Source organism: Mustela nivalis, assembly GCF_964662115.1.
Source record: "Mustela nivalis genome assembly, chromosome: 17".
NCBI lineage: Eukaryota > Metazoa > Chordata > Mammalia > Carnivora > Mustelidae > Mustela > Mustela nivalis.
In genome coordinates, this window is record NC_139036.1 from 3,931,363 (window position 1) to 3,947,862 (window position 16,500).

At 55.0% G+C, this 16,500-nt stretch overlaps 1 protein-coding gene across 1 annotated transcript; it reads right to left on the reverse strand.

Annotated features, from left to right (window-relative positions):
* Window positions 1-1,197: 1,197 nt before the first annotated feature.
* FXR2 (FMR1 autosomal homolog 2) lies at window positions 1,198-15,063 on the reverse strand. Its single transcript, XM_082708018.1, has 17 exons — window positions 14,602-15,063; window positions 8,928-8,980; window positions 8,476-8,569; window positions 7,811-7,882; window positions 7,562-7,710; window positions 7,214-7,307; window positions 6,641-6,757; window positions 4,983-5,153; window positions 4,723-4,801; window positions 4,065-4,174; window positions 3,779-3,865; window positions 3,250-3,472; window positions 2,891-3,088; window positions 2,598-2,798; window positions 2,408-2,503; window positions 2,167-2,267; window positions 1,198-1,894 (listed from the first exon to the last, which is right to left on the reverse strand). Exons 1-17 carry the CDS (start codon window positions 14,680-14,682, stop codon window positions 1,799-1,801), a joined length of 2,022 nt encoding a protein of 673 aa, XP_082564144.1. The 5' UTR covers window positions 14,683-15,063; the 3' UTR covers window positions 1,198-1,798.
* Window positions 15,064-16,500: the final 1,437 nt, after the last annotated feature.

The following is a 16,500-nucleotide window of genomic DNA, read 5'->3' on the forward strand; positions in this document are numbered from 1 at the left end:
CCCAGCCCGCCTGCCGCCGCGGCGCGCCCGGCCTCCGAGCGTCCCGAGCAGTCCCGGGCCCGGACGCCACCGCCACTCTCACCTGCCCTCTACGTCTGTGGCTGGCGGGTGGGCCAGACCCGGGAACGGCTTTTAACCAGACTCCTCCCCACTCCCTCCCCGCAGACCGCGCCTCCTTAAGGGCGCCAACGTCCCCCTCCCTCGGGCAAACCCAGGTGTCCTGTTCTTCCCAGCCCCCAACACTCCCCTCGGGGCACCACGCCCCCTCCCCACCCAAGACCCAGATGTCAAGCCATCCAGCCCCAGGAGCGCTGCACGCCTTACCCTCCCTGCTGCAGCTCCGGCAATTTAAAGTCAATTTCTCCGCACAATGGGATGGGACACAGGGGAATCAAAAGCCCTCAGGGTCCCAATTGAGCGAGGAGGAAGTTGGGAACACCCCACCCCCTACCCCAAACCCTTTTCTTGTGCCTATTGCTCCTCAAAGCCCTGACCTGCCCCTGGGCCAACACTGTCTGGGAGGTAGGCCGGTTCAGTTTCCTGAGTCATCCCAGCAGGTGCTCAGGTGGTGACTCAACCCGGGGTCCAGGTGAGCAGACTTAAGCCATCCCAATGCTAAAGCCCAAGCCTCGGTTTCTCCCTTCGGGGTGCCTTCTGCAAACGTGAGTCTGAGGACAGGGAGCCCCAGGCCCCCGGACAACCCCCCCCCACCCCCCGGAGCAAGGGGTCATTGGTGTGGATCCCTGAGAATGAGCCTAGACCCAAAGCCTGGACCCAGAGCGGAGGGCCGGCCCCTGAGCCTCAGAGGGTCTCGAGGGAGCCAGGCTCCCTACTCTGCCCCAGGCCTCGGTAATCGGATTAGGCAGCCTGGCCTTGGCTCTCAGCCCTTCTGGGAACAGGCTCCAGCTCCTGCTTGAGCACCCCGCAGCAGCCCTACCTAGCCTGCCGTGACTCAGGGGAGAGGAGCGGCCCGCTCCCTCTACCAGCACACCCGGGGGAGGGGAGAAGCACCACAACAGGCCACAAGCCATTGGGCTCCAGACTAGAAAGGGACCTGGGCCTGGGAGACAGGAATGCCAGGAATTCCCAGAAGAAAAAGCAAAGCAGGTGGGGATAGAGGAAAGGAGGCCCGGGCAGGTCCATTGGAGAGAAACTAACAGACCCAGCTGGGGACAGGAAGGTACAAGGAACCACAGAGCCATTTGGATTTTTTTTATTCTCTTTTTAAATACTGTACAGTGAAAAATAAATACGCCTTCTCATCCACCAGACAAGGTTGGTCCCCCCTCCCCTGGGGGACCTTGTCACCCCCCTTCATACACACCCCTGGTTCTACTCCAAAACCTTCCCCATGCCTCCCACCCACTCATACCCTTACTATCCCCGTCTTCCACAGTGATGAGGCCCCAGAGATGGGGGGTACAGGATGGGAGGAGGGATAGCAGGGGAGCCCCCCTGAACTGTCGAATCTGGGTGGGTCGAGGAGCACCCCGCACCAGCAGGCGGAGGACGGGGGTGTTCAGAGAGATTGGGGCGTTAGAGGATAAAGGCACATCCAGTCTGATGGGGAAGGAGAGAGGCTCCCCTCACCCTGGGGGTAGGGCGGACAAGAGGGAGGGGGTATGACCCTGTTACACACCCCTCCACTAGCTCCTGGAGGTTGAGGGGGACCCAAGCTGCTGTGCCACCCCCCTCCCCCCTAGATAGAGCAGCTCCAGCGCAGGTCGGTCGGGCCTGTGAGGGCCACGGTGTGGGGCAGCAAGCGAGACGGAGAAGGGAGGGATGCGGGCCAGAGGTTTTATGAAACCCCGTTCACCAAACTACCCAACTCCAGGGGCGCAGAGAGCTCCCCATTCTCTGAGGGGCCCTTAGGAAGCTTGCTGACAGAGTCGCCCTGAGGGGAAGTGGGAAAGAAAAAAGGAGAGGAAGCGGGAAGCCGGTCAGTAGAAATCCAGGCGGTGCCCCCCCATCCTAGTGCTCCTGGCGCCCCGGGGGCTGGTTCCGGAACTCTAGCGACTCTCAGAGGAACTCGGGAAATCAGAGCCAAACCTCCCTCTGTCCTACCACATCTTCCCTATTCCACACGCGGCCTAAACGCCATCAGACATGGGCTCCTCCACGAGTCCCCTGCGCGCCTGCCCCAGGAGGAAAGCGCGGCCTGCCTACCTTCTGTCCCGAAATAGAGTCCTCTGAGGGCTTAGTGCGTTCCAGGGGGGGCCGCTGGCGGCTCTGAGACTCTGCTCGGGAGATGTAGTCAGCCACGGTCACTGTGGAAGGCAAAGGACCCAGGGTTTCAGAAGGAAGCAGGTTTCCAGCTCTTAGACGCCCGCTAAGCCCTAAGCCCTGGCAGAAAGCACCCTGTTCCCTCTGCCCTGGGTAAGGACACGGGCACCCGGCGTTCGCTGACCTGGCTGACGGTCCCCACTGATGGAACCATCGGTCCGGTTCCCACGGTTACGGCGGCGGCGGCTCCGGTTCCGACGCTGGGGTCTCGAGTCATCTTCTGTGGGGCAGAGAAAACCCAAGAGGTGCATTTCATCTCCCATACCTCAATTCCTGCTGGGCTCGACCTCTCTAGATCCAGGCACAGCCCTTACCCAGGCCATTTTCCGTCATGCTGGGCCCGTCGGATTCCAGACCTCCATCCATGACAGTCCGGTCCTCATCGGTACGGCGGCGGCGGGAGCGGCGGCGCCTGGCACTTGCTGGGGGTGGTTCCCCAGGCTCTGAGTCAACTGGGGGCTCTGGTTCAGAGGTGTCCAATAGGCTGTAGGGATTACTGTCGGGATCTTTCAGCACTGGTCGGAGGAAGATGAGACGGTGGTTATGGGGCGTCCGCCGTTCCTCCTCCTGTCCCGCACCCGCACCCCCAGCTGTCCCACGCTGGCACCTGAACTGATAGACGAAGTGTTGTATCTTGTGGCAGGCCGGGGGGCAGCTGGGGGTCCCCTACCCCGGCCCCCGATCGGCCGCCTCCGGCTTTCTTCTCCCCGGGTTGGGGGGTCCCGGTCACCTGGCCCAGCTCGGCTGGGCTCCTCCCTCTTCTCCGATTCAGTCTCAGAAGCTGTAGATGGGTCCGAGCTGGGGCCTGAAGGACACAGTGGGCTTCAGTCGGGGACCCTCACCCCTGCCCAGGATCCATCCCGCAGCCACTCCCACCTTCAACGTGTCTTGTCACCCTTGTCCTCGAGATTCCACCAGACCTGTAACGCCCCCCCATCCCCCCCTGCAAGGCCCGCAGCCTCTTACCATAGGCAGGACCACCTGTCCTCCGGCCCCGGCCTCGGCCCCCGTAGCTGCCCCCATAGGTCCGGGTAGCGTGGAGGGAGGAGGAAGAGCTCTCGTCGGTGGTGTACCCAGCCTTGTCACTGCCGCCGCCACCCCGCCCGCTCCCGGGAGGGCGGAAGCCCAGTCCTATCTGCCTGAGCTGCTCATCGATCTGGAGCCTCTCCAGGCGAAGCTGCTCCACCTCCTGGGCGGGCAAGGACGGAGAGAGGGACCAGAGGAGTGACTAGACCCGCAGACAGCCTCCCTCACACCTGATTCTTCACCCTGACCGCCCCCAGCGACCTAAACTCTTAGGAACGTGACAAAGACGTGGGCTGAACAAGGAACATTACGGGACCCAACCCCACAGCCCTAAATCCCTGCTCCGAGGTTTCCGCTGTCCTCAGAGGCAAGCGGGGTACCACCGTCCTAACCCTGCCCACCAGCGGCCTCGGCCTCCTGGCTGCACCCAGACCCTCCTCCCCCCCACGGCCCCCGGCCACCTGGGTACCTGCAGGTAGGAGAGATGGTACTCTAGCAGGGCCTGGGCGTTGCTGATGCTCTCCCGGGTGCCCACGAATATGAAGGGAACCATCCCCTGCAGAGGAGAGAGGGTGCAGGGTCAGCAGGACAGTCCCGCCCAGTACCAACCCTACACCGTCTCCTACAGAAACTCCCCCAGAGGCATCATTTGGGCTCTGTGCCTCCCACCCCCACACCCTGGGAGCCCGAAGAGGAGAACCAGAGGACGCTGCCATCTACTTCGGGAAGCAGTCCTCAGAGGCGGTGCCTCGTACCTCCTCCCTGGGATTCTTCTTGTCATTGTCACCTTCTACTCGAACCCTCACCACACCAGATTTATCCACAATCTCCTGGATCACTTTCCCGTTCTTTCCAATCACTTTGCCTGAGTGGGTAAAGGAGGAATTAGGTTTTTGGTCTTTTTTTTTTTTTTAAGAAAAAAAGAGTAAAAACAGGGGCGCCTGGGTGGCTCAGTGGGTTAAAGCCTCTGCCTTCAGCTCAGGTCATGATCCCAGGGTTCTGGATAGAGCCCTGCATGGGGCTCTCTGCTCAGCAGGGAGCCTGCTTCCTCCTCTCTCTGCCTGCTTATGACCTCTGTCTGTCAAACAAATAAATAAAATCTTAAAAAAAAAAAGAAAGAAAGAAAGAAACTAAACAACAACCAAAACAAAAAAGTAAAAATAGATAAGATAAACAGTCTTTCAGCTCCCACACCCGGATTCTGTTTAATTGTTCTCCTTCTAGGCTTCTGCTGAGTTCTCAGGACAAAATACTACAATCCCCAGAAATCTGTTCTTCCGTTTTTGTCACTCTTCTGACAGACTGTTTGCTCCATCCTTGTGAGACTGAAAGGCTCCCGGGGTGGGGGGGGCGCCGAGCCCACCACACTGGTCCTGCCGTGCTCTCTCCTGGGTGTACACACCCACGACTCACCAACAAGGTTCCTGGGCACTTGCACAGAGTCCTCTGAAAACTCCAGGTAGCTCCGGGCCTGTCGGCACGCCTCGGGAGTCTACGAGGGGAGGAGACAGGGGCTGTTACTCAGCCCCTGACCTTCCTGCCACTCTCTGCCTTTGGGAAAGTGTGCTGCCACCAAAGTCGGGGAGGTCCCCGTGACATGGACATTGTCTCCATTGAGCGCTTGCCCCTCTGTAACACCCCAAGGGCCCACAACCACGCTATCTTTTGCTGACCTCCCCATAGATGCGGAAAGTGCAGGTCTCTTCGCCCAGCTCGATGGCGGTCACCCCAGGTACTTTTCGGGCCTGCTGGATGTTGGCACCGTGAGTCCCGATGGCCAGTCCCATCAGGTCCTCTCGCACGGTGAACTCCTCCTGGAAGGCGGCCGCCAACTGCTTACTTGTCTGAAAGGAAAAGGCACGGCAGGGTTCCCAGTGGCGGATTCCCAGACACCTGGCCCAGGCACCCGACCCTCTGCAGGACCTCAAGGAGAGAAAAATGTATGGAACTGAGCCAGAACCATCCCGGATCCACTGACCACCAGGACCAGTGTGGAGGACTCAGGAACCGTTCATTCCACCCCTACCTGCCCAACACCCATGGCTTGGCGGGGAGAAGAGGTACGTAAGGGCGGAGTTTGGGCCGGAACCACCGATGTTCTGGATGTGGCTCTAACCCAACCTGGTTATGGGATCCAGAACACAGCACACTCTCAGGGTTTCTATTCTGTCCTCTGCTACACGGTTACGCCTAACTGACCGCACACCCCAGACTCTCAGGAGATTAAATAAGGTTGTAATCAATTAGAATTAAGTAAGATGTGAAATGCCCTTTCACAAAGTAAATGCAAGAGTAAAGAACCAGGATTACTTGAACCAAACTCGTATCAACTCCCAAAAGAGTAAGCAGGAAGCAAGGGGCTGAGAAAAGCATGAAAGGAGCCACGCAATGGCACGCCGCTGCTTCATTTCCACAGCGAGGCGCTGTGGAATACAACCAGGTCCCAGGCGATCTGAAGTCTATTTTGATCACCAGGGAACCAAAGCAGACATACTGTGTACCATCTTGGGGTAAGGGTGAATTTTTAACTGCCAGTGTCCTGAGAAGTAGTGTCCCGGAGAAGGAAAGATTGCCATGGTCCACCATCTCCACAGGCTCAGAGAAAAGCGCCCCCCGCACCGCAGATCAGGTCTCTGAATGAACAGATATGGATGACGCACACGCACCCTACTAGCATGGGACAGTACGGCACCTAGGGAAAGGGGATCTGACCTTCCTAAGGTATCAGAACTCAGAAAGGCCTTGGAGAAATGTTCTGGTCTAACTACCTCATTGTCACAGAGATAAAGCTGAGTGGAATCAAATGATCTGCCAAAGCAAGACTTGGGATTTCATGTCCAGTGGTCTTTCCAGCATATAAACAGTTCTTAAATATACGCCGCCAAAGCGGTTTGATTCAGAGGTGACCTGGGGAGGGGTAATCTGGGGGAGATGACACGGAGGAGGTGACGGGGGGGGGGATGACTGAGGGAGGTAACCTGTGGGGGTTTACCTGGGGGAGGCCACCACCGGTCAGGACCACCCCCTCATCTTCTACTTCTAGAGAGCGGACCTGGTGGACCTGTTTTAGCCACCACGCTTTCAAGTAGACTTTCCCTTGATCAAAGGGCGCCGTGGTTAAGAACAGAGTCTGAAAACAACCGTACTACTACTAGAACCCGACGGAGCCTGGCATCTGGAGGAGTCTGGGATCAAACAGCAGACCCAGCTTTAATGGCCCAGAAAGACCTCCGTCTTTTTGTTCTGGGGACACAAGAGCCGGGGTGGCAGAGTGGGACGGGCAGGGGTGACAACAGCACCGTTCAGCAGCAGCAGTGGGGCCCAGGCTCACCTCCAGATGCTTGGTGGCTTCTTCGTTGCGCGACATGAGCAGCAGCTTGGTGCGCAGGCTCCGGAAATGCATGTCCCCCAGCAGGGACGCCCGCTTCACAGGCGCTTCTGTGGTCGACTGGGGAGAAACCAATGGAAAAGTCATTCAAACGGACTTGGAACACACACCAGGGAAGGGTGGGAGCTGGGAATCAGGATGCCTGAGTCTCTGGGAGAGGACAGGGGTTAAGAAACAAAATGAAAAAAGAGGAAAATCGTCTTCAGTCTCACAAGGGCCCACTATCTGGGCACCTAAGGGAAGGGATTTTAGAGGGGAGAACTGTACAATATATCTCCTGAGAGTCCAAATACACACGCAAGGTCCGGCCCGGACTGTGCTACTGTGGCCAGACTAAGAAACGAACAAAGGCCAGTCAGGGGGCGACCCGGGCCCGCAGGGTCAGAAGCCATAAGAAGCCTTCTTTGACAATCAAAAGCACATCTGAGCTCCTTCCGTTCTACAAAGGAGTTCAAAGGGGAGAAGGAAAAAAGCACTGAAGGGGTTTACGTGCAAGTCAGGCAACAGGCAACTCACCAGGATGAAGAGCTCACTATTCGTGATGTTGAGAAAGATGCAGTTGGCTCCCAACGCTTTCTTGAACTCTTTGTGGACGTTTTCGTTGGAGCAGCTGCAGATAAAGAAGGGTGCTCAGCGGCACAGTGCGGAGTGCGGGGAGAGGTTCACAGGAGAGACAGGGACAAGGAAACGAGAGAACAAGAAGGACCGCAGTGAGAGAACAGGGATGAAGAAAGCTGGGAGCCAGCAGGGCTTCGGAGGCCCAAGGGAACAGGAGGGAAGACGGACACTAGGAGTGGGGCCCGGGAGAAGGAAGGGCAGATGGGCGGACCGCCAAGGGGCCCCGCCCCGACACCCCTAACTCACGCCTCTCTGAGATCCTCAGGCACAGCCATGGTGACCTTGAAGAAGCTGCCTTTGGTTGCGAGAGGATTGGGATTCACTGGCCGAAGTCGTTCCAGGGTGACAATCTCATTGTAAGTGGCATCGCAGGCAGCGTATTCGATGACATAGAACTGGCAGAAAGAAAGAATGGAAGAAAGAAACAAGTGTGGATGACCTGAGCGTCGGCCTCCGGCCTTCCGGTGACGACAACACGCACGTCCCCTCACTCACATCGCCCTTCATCATTCGCACCCGGGCCAGCCACCAGCCGCACGGTTCTTGCTCGTTGGCTCGAGAGTACACCTGACAGCAGAAAGAGAAGAGACATTGGCTGCCATATCAGAACATCGGAACAAGACAGGCGTTCGGACACGGGAGACCCATTACACAGAAACAACGGGAAACTTGAGAAAAGAGCTGACTGAAAGGCAGAGGGTGTGGTCACCGGAGACTAAGGGAAAGTGACTGCCCTGAAATGGGGAAGCTCCCAACAGTTCGACCACGACAGTGACCGACGGGGAAGCGGGGTACTTCTCCTGCAAGCCTACCAGGCCAGGCGCAGCAGCTTAGCGCGGGAAGGAAGGAGAATAAACCAACCAGCAGGGAACCTAAGACACTAATATCAGGGCGAGGGAGATGCAGAATCCTGGGAAAAGTGACATTTCTAAAGGGCAAAGCACAGGGAGCCCTGGGTGGCTCTGTTGGTTGAGCAACTGCCTTTGGCTCAGGTCATGACCCTGGAGTCCCCGAAGCGACAGCATCAGGCTCTCTGCTCAGCGAGAGTCAGCTTCTCCTTCTGAGCCCCCCCCCCCATTCTCTCTCTCAAATAAATAAAACCTTTAAAAAATAAGTAAAAATGAAAAAACAAAATAAAGGGTGGAACCCACGGCCCTTACCTCCACTTCATCCCCTTCTGTGATCTCTTTATTATAGTCGGCTGGAGGTGGTAGCCGGACATCCCCGAATGGAATCTGTCTCTCACTCTGCCAGCTGCAGGGGAAACAGTGACACGAAAGCTACTCAGGCTACTGTGGTTGTCCATGTCTTCAGGAAGGGTTACTGCCTCTGCTGGGCAATTTCCCCCCCGCCCTGGTTTTTAGAGGCTACATTCCAGGCCCTGCCCCAGAGTGGTGTCTTTTCTTTCCCTAGAATCTAACTAAATAGTAGTCAAACGTCCCCCACCCTCACCAAATTTTGGCCCGCTCCTCTCCTGGGATCCACGTGAGTTGGCCACCCAAAGCCCTGGCTCCACCCACCTATTACATGCCTCATAGGACTCAGCCGCCCCCTCTTCTCCACTCTCCTTCTAGGAACTAGTATGCTGGATTCTCTATTCCCAAGGTCTTACTTGTTTTCAAAGTAGATGGTGACAGAGTCTTCATGGATGTCCTTCACAAAGCCCTAGGACAGATTGTAGAACAAAGTGAAAAACAAAGACAGACAGACAGACAATGACAATTTAACACCACCAAGGGCACAGAGACAGAGACTATTACCTTGAGTTTTAAACAGGGACACAAGCAATCTGAAGACAACGCCAGAAAAACCCATACTAGCTAAAGAGTAAGAATGGACACAGAGGCAGAGACAAAGGAAACGATACTGACATGACATGAGAAGTGGCAAAATCCAGAGGAAGATGACACAAATTCAACAGAAGGGGGAAACACCACGTGCCCGAGAAGAGCCTGGAAACGGACGGGTCTACTATGGCTCCCACAGGGGCCTCCCTATCTTTCTGCCTGCTGGTGTGCTGAACAACTTGCCAGAGTTCAATTAAAATGCCAGCCACACTCAGCAAGGCTAAGAATATCCCATGAGAGTGCGAGGCTGTCCTGGGACACCTAGAGGACAGCAGGATCCGCGGAGAGAGACCAGGGTCTAGCTCCCCAGTGGCAGCAAGAGGCCTCAGCAAACCTGGGCCTTCGTGGGTCCTACAGGAGTACTCAGAGCACTGATGACATTCAAAGCGATAACCATGATTTACAGAAGGGAAAGTCAGGACTTTGTAGATGTGAGAGTTCTTAATGCTAGACTAGGACACACTACTATGAATCTGAAAAAGATAAAAGAACCGCCAATTCAGAGGACATGAGAAAGGAACAAGGATGCCTGCATAGCCAGTCCGGCTCTTACTATGTCCTCATTGAAGAAGCCAAAGTTATGGGCTCAGCTGTGCTCCTACTTTTTCTACCTTCTCTAATCCTCACACACTCAAATTTAGGGATTGCTAATTCTGAAAGTCCAAGTTATCAATTTGTTCTTTTACAACTGAGCTTTTGGCATCCTAGCTAAGAAATCTTTGCCTAATCCAACCCCACAAAGCTCTCTCCTATTTCTTCCTCTACAAGTTTCATAGTTTTTATTTTACATCTAGGTCTACGATCCGCTTTGATTTAAATTTTGTACGTGGTGCAAGAAACGATCAGAGCTCATTTTTTTACCCGCGGATAGCTAGCCTGAGCACCATTTGTTCAAAAGACTATCCTGTCTCTACCGAATTGCCTTTTCACTTCTGTCAAAACCCGGGAAGCACAAATTACTGTATTACTGACAGAAAGCAGATCGGCGGCTGACAGGACTTTTGGGAGTGACGGAACTATCTTGACTGTGATGATGGTATGACACAGCTACAGAGATATGTAGACAGGGATCTGTGTCAAAAACGTAACAAATCATACTCTGAACACTCTTCTTCATTGTTTCTATCTAAATAAAGCTGTTAACAAAAAACGAGGGGTTAGGGCATCTGGGTGACTCCATGGGCTGAAAGTCCGACTCTTGATTTTGGCTTCGGTCATGATCTCAGGGTTGTGTGGAGCCGAGTGCTGGGCTCCAGGCTCGAGGGGAGTCTGCTCGGGAGGGACTCTCTCTCTCTCAGCCCTATCAAATAAATAAATCTTTAAAATGAAAAAAATTGGTGGGGCACCTGGGTGGATCAGCGGGCTAAAGCGTCTGCCTTCAGCAAGGTCATGATCCCAGGGTCCTGGGATCGAGCCCCACATCGGGTTCTCTGCTCAGCGGGAAACCTGCTTCCCCCCCTCTCTCTGCCTGCCTCTCTGCCTACTTGTGATCTGTCAAATAAATAAATAAAATGAAAAAAATTGGTGTTTCAAAAGGCTAACATACAAGAACTCTTCCTGAGCTCAGCCACTAGGCACAACAGCTGAGCTTGGGAGAAGAAACACAGAAAACGCAGGCCTGCATCATTCCCATCCTAACCAAGTGGTCAAAGGTGGGTTTACTACACCGCTGTTTCCTTGCAGTGGGAAAATCTAAACCCAAATTTTACTCTTGATACCAACGGGCGATCCTTCTTTCGGGATCAGATCTCGTTCTGGTCCCTTGCTATGCAGACCTTTACTGTGGCCCAAGGTGCCTGGCCTCCTCCTCAGCCAATGCTTCCCCTTCCTCTGCCACTCCCTAGGTTTTCTCCGCTCTCGGTTCCCTGCACTCCAGCCCGTGCCTACTACTCCGCACACAAGTCTCCCAAAGCACTTTTATCCCTCACTAGTTGCCCGAGTCCTTCTTCTCTTTTAGGTTCTTCTCTTAGCTCCTTCTTCGGCGTCTTTCTCCTTCTTCCTGTAACCTTGAACACGGCATCCCTTTCCTCATTATTCCCTTTTTGAGGGTCTGTCTGGACTTCCAGAAACATCTCAACCAGCCTCTTCCGCTGACTCTATCCAATTCTTTCCCCCAAATGTCAATCTCCAAAGTAGAAAAACAGTCTGAGTTAGCTATTCTCAAAACGTTTCAGGGATGAGATAAAAGGAGTGGAAGAGATAGAAGAAAATCTTGTCTGTTCCTTGGCGAAGAGATTCCCGTTCCTGGACCCGCCCCTCACAGAGGATGTGCCCCAGGCTCTGATCCAGCTCTCCCCCAACATGCCAGGGTTGCCCTCAGGCGGGCGGAGCGAGCACTAACACCCCGTTTTTGTTTTTGTTTTCAGCTCCCGTGATCCAACCCCAAGGCAGAAATGCAGAGTTCGGAATAGAGTCTTCCCTCCCATTACTCAGCAGTTCAACCAAACGCCACACACTCTTCGACTTCTCAGGTCTTTTCCCTTCACATGTTCTCCAGAACACGCTTTCTCCTCAACGTCATATTCCCATCTAGTCTCCGCTCCTTAACCTCACCCATATCACCCGTGTTTTCCCTCCAAAGACACCAGGGGTAGAACGTGAGTCCACACTCAACAAGGCGACAGGCAGGTGAGGCCAGGGGCAGGTGAGTCAGTCTCTAGAAAGCCACCGAGATCCAGAGAACGACTCAATTCGGTGGCTGCGGCATATCCTGGCTTTGGCTTATAGGGCCTAGGACCAGAAAGAGAGAGTGGCCCGAGATTTCCAGATACCCACGTAAGAAATTCGTCCCCACCTCTGCCCTATCTTCTAGTCCTGGGCTCTCAAAAGGAGGGAGTTCCAGAAGAAAAGCTGGACGGATCTGGGTAAAAACCAGAGATCGAAAATGAGGATGTTAATCTCCTTAAGACAGGAACGGGAATGTGGTATCAGTCAAGGTCTACAAAGCCGGATGACTGCGCCCTGAAAGGTGACCAGACACTTGGGAGAGTACAACTTGGAGAGTAACACAGTATACCGGCAGAAAAGGAAGCGCTGGTGGGACAGCCACCGGATAATGGAGATGCCAGACCTGCCGTGCGCAGGGCTGTCATGGAAGAGGAGGCACAACAGGACCCAATTCTGAGAGAGGAGAAGGGGCCTTCCAAAATGTATAGTTCTAGAAGCAACGTAAATACTTCTCGACCCACACCAAAGTTTGCTGAGTCATGAATATTAAATTAGTAGCAAGGTCAGAATGGCTACCTATCTATATGGCACTGAGAGTTAAAGAAAGATTAGTCGGAATTTAGGGATTTATTGTTGTTTTTAACTGAGCCATGAGGCAGAAGTGCTAACGTGGCCACAACCCAGAATCCGCATCACCTGGCTTTCCGCTCGACTCTGAACACTGCTTTCTGATTCAAAGCATCCTGTCCCTAAATCACCCAAGTTTATCCCTGCCAGAGCCCACAGAGGAAAAGCGAAAGATTCAGAGAGATTTTCTGTCAGACACGCACACATGGAAAGGGAAACATCTCCCTTCCCATCCACCCCAGGTAATCTGAAGTGGATACCAATCTTTCCCAGCTCTGCTAGTGCCTATGCTTCCTAGAACAAAAGCCAATCTCGTATCTCCATCTCCAACTCAATTTAAGAACCCAGAATTGAGGGGTGGGGCACACCCAGATGAAGGCGCAGATACTGGGGGAACTAGGTCTCAAATCCTACGTGGAAGGGCATTTCAACAAAGGCAACGCCAAGTCTGAAGGAAAAGGATACAAAGAGACAAATGTGCTCTATCCGAATCAGAAAGGAATTAGAGACTTTTGCCAAAGAAAACAGAAACGCTAAGGAGGCAGCTAGAAGAAAAAAAGTCTTCTGAGTTAGAAAAGTATGTAGAAAAGAGTGGCCAGGAGCTTCCTCCAGACAGGGAGCAAGGCGGTTCCTGGAGGGTACACAAGTTTTAGGTAAAAACCCGAAGACTTAGGTTGACAGGATAAGTCAAGATAGATAACGGTTGCCACAGGCGCTGAAGGGAAAGAAATCTGGTGAGCGAAGGGGGCCTAACTGGAGGCATTTAGGGTGGGTGAAAACTCACTACCCTCCTCTGACCCACAGAAGCCTTCCACTGCAAGAAGAGGAGACCCTTTCAGCAACAGGACTTCATGGGGAAAGAGCTGGAGAAAGTCACCTCCAAGGGCATGAAGGTGGAGAGTCTTTAACAGGAGAAAAGGCCCGAAACGAAGCGGAAGAAAGGGGGCTCTTCTCCCTTGGGATAACGAGATACCCCTGCTCCGGCTCCTCAGGGTAAAATGAGAAGACAGGAATCAGAAGTCTCTGCCACGATGCCAGGCCTAAAGTCTGAAGAGGTTCAAAAATAATGACAGTTACACAAAGAAGAATCCCTGAGAGGCAAGAGGGGGATCACCCTGTCTGGCTTCACCCAAATGGGAGACAATGTCCTGGAAAAGGACTTAGGAGTACAGGAGGCAGGAGTAGCAGGACTTCTAAGGGACCAAATCCTGGGCAAGGGAAGAGCGAAGGCAGAGATCAGGGACCCTTTGAAGACAGATCCCCTCCTCCGGAGAAAGGTTATCACTCCCGAACGAAGTGAGTTGGCCAGAAGAACTGGAGAAGCGGAAATCCTTCACAGGACCGCCGCCTGTGATCCTCCCCGATCGGAGATTACAAATGTGGGGCTTACCCTGCTCCAGGGAAGAAGTTACAGGGAGGATCTAAAGACAGCTGAGGTCGACCCGGGAGAACCGCAGGCCAGCTGGCCGCGGGATAAAGGGGTGAGGTGAGAGACTTGGGAAAAGATGCCACCTTACGGCTAGGAGGCAACTTGACGGCTTACAACCCAGAGTTGCTGAGGTCAAAGATAGCAAATGTCATAAATGGATTTTGACCGTTTCTCCTTGGGTTAAGAGTAGAGATGTAGCATGGAAGTGGGGTGAGTCTTCCAGAGCTGAGAGGCAGAGGCAGAGCGAGATGAAAGGATCTAATATGGGACGGCCTTCCCAAGGGGGCAATAGGGAAGAATAAAGAGAATTCTCCATGTGCTTGGACCGCGCGGGGGGGGGGGGGCGTGATTAAGGTCTAAGGTCTGTCTTCCACCGGGGAAACAAGAAAAGTCCACGAGAAGCTGGGAAAATGGGGTCTCCCGAGTGGGGGGGTCGGCGGGGAGGGATGCGGACGCTGATCCGAGCACAATAATGCCCCGACGTTCGTTCTCTACGAGACGGGGTGCAGAGCAGGTGTAACCGGCAGAGGGGCCGGAAATACGAGGAAGGGGGTTCACTTGCAGAGGTCTCCCCAGGAGGACTGCGGGCGGGAGCGGGATCTGGGGCTCGGGGCGCCAGGACTGGGCTCCAGAAGAGCGATCCCGCCCCACGGCCCCCCTCCCCGGCTGGAGCCAGGGGCCGCACACGGGTGTCCCCCGCCGGCGTGCCGCCTCACCTTGTAGAAGGCCCCGTTGGAGCCGCGCACCTCGACGGGCAGTCCCGGCTCCACGTCCCCCCCGGAGGCCAGGCCGCCCATGGCGGCGGCGCCGCCGCCGCCGCCTCCGACTGCCCCGGCGGCGGCTGCAGCGGCGGTCTGAGTCCGGGCCGGGCCAGGCCCCCGGCGTCTCCCCGGGGGAGGAGCCGGAGGGGGAGCCGCGGGGGGCGGGAGCCGGGCCGGCCCCACGGCGGCCCTGCCACAGCCAACGAGCAGGGGGCCGGGGCCGGGCCGCTCCCCGTCCGCCGCCGCCGCCTTGGTCTCCGCCACCGTGAGGGAAACGGCCGCCGCCGCCGCTGCCTTCGTCACCTCAGCTTCCGCCTGCCGCCGCCCCCGCTGCTGCCTCAGTCCCGGGACCCGCTGCTGCCGCTGCCGCTCCACGGCCTCCACCTCCCCCTGCCGCCGCCGCCTACTGCGCAGGCGCACCGGGCACCCGCCCGCCGTGCGCGGGGCCCCGAGGGCCACGGCGCAGGCGTCAAGGCTGGCGACCCAGCTCGCGCTCGCCAGCGCATCAGGGCTTCCACACTCCCTTTCGCTCTCGCGCGCCCCCACCTGGTCGCTTGCTCGCGCCTGCGCAGAACGATATGCCTCCCTTTCTTCGCCCCCCCCCCCCGCCCACATCTCTTCCTTTTCCCCGCCCCACAACACTGAGAGCGGACCAATCGTGCGGAGGGAGGGGCCGAGCCCACTCGGTCGGATTGGATTTCTGCAGCTCCTGGTCAAGCCACACCCACTTCCCCACCGCCCAGCATCCCTGGGCTGGGGCAAGTTGGGGATGGGCATGCGCTTGGATGACTGCTTGGTCACTTTCCCCACCTTTGTCTTTCTTGGTGCGCACGCTCCAAAGGAAAAAAAAAAAAAAAGGAGTCTAAAGGCCAAAAAAAAAAAAAAATAGACAAAGCCTGGGGCGCATGCGCCGGGCTTAATCGCTCTCACGCTGGTGGAGAGACTCTTAGGAGCATCTCTAACTCCAGCTGTAGATTTAAGAGCCGAGTTCCTCCCTTGAGAAGTCGGTCGCGCACGCAATGAAAGGGTTAAAGGATAATTTCAAGGCGGTACCAAAAAGCAAAGGCAATTTAGATTAGCGCAAGATTTGATGTCCAAATGCTGAGGAAATTCAAAATAGGAAAAAATGTGGAGTAAGAGGGTAGCAGAGGGAAAAACTCCGGATTCCCGAACTAAGAACTTGGGTTGTAGAGATGAATATAAAAGTAGCACAGAAATTAGAACCGTGTTGTGCATTTAGTCACTTAGCAAGTATATATTTCGCTCTCACTGCGTTTCCAGTGGCTGTGTGCTAAGCGCTAGGGATGCAAAGACACGATGTCAAAACAAGGATTTTATAATGCCTCGGCAAGGAGGGGACAAGCAAGTTAAACCAACTCACAAGTAAGTGCACAGGGTTGGACTGAAGGTGCGATAGAGATAAGGACTTGGTCTGAAGGGAATCCCGGGGAGACAATGATCTGGGGTTCTTCCAAGTGACTGGGGAAGACTTGAAGTTTCGAGAACTGAGATGTGAGGCCCGAGTAGGTGTTTGCTAGAGGAAACATGTGGTAAGAGTATTCTTTTTTTTTTTTTTTTTTAAGATTTTGTTTATTTATTTGACAGAGATCACAAGCAGGCAGAGAGGCAGGCAGAGAGAGAGAGGAGGAAGTGGGGAGCCTGATGCAGGGCTTGATCCCAGGATCCTGGGATCATGACCTGAGCGGAAGGCAGAGGCTTTAACCCACTGAGCCACCCAGGCGCCCCTGGTAAGAGTATTCTTGAGCTATTAGGAACACAGTGATGCAGACAAACAGAAAGACGTACCCTTTGGGGAACCACAACTAATTGGAATAGCATTTGGCTTGAAGTAAG

Excerpts from the sequence above, each read along its gene's own strand:
- FXR2 (XM_082708018.1), bottom strand. The coding sequence starts at position 14,682 with ATGGGCGGCCTGGCCTCCGGGGGGGACGTGGAGCCGGGACTGCCCGTC. Across the intron at positions 7,711-7,810 it reads TGCGAATGATGAAGGGCGAT|TTCTATGTCATCGAATACGC; the intron begins GTGAGTGAGGGG and ends TCTTTCTGCCAG. Across the intron at positions 3,473-3,778 it reads ACCATCTCTCCTACCTGCAG|GAGGTGGAGCAGCTTCGCCT; the intron begins GTACCCAGGTGG and ends TTGCCCGCCCAG.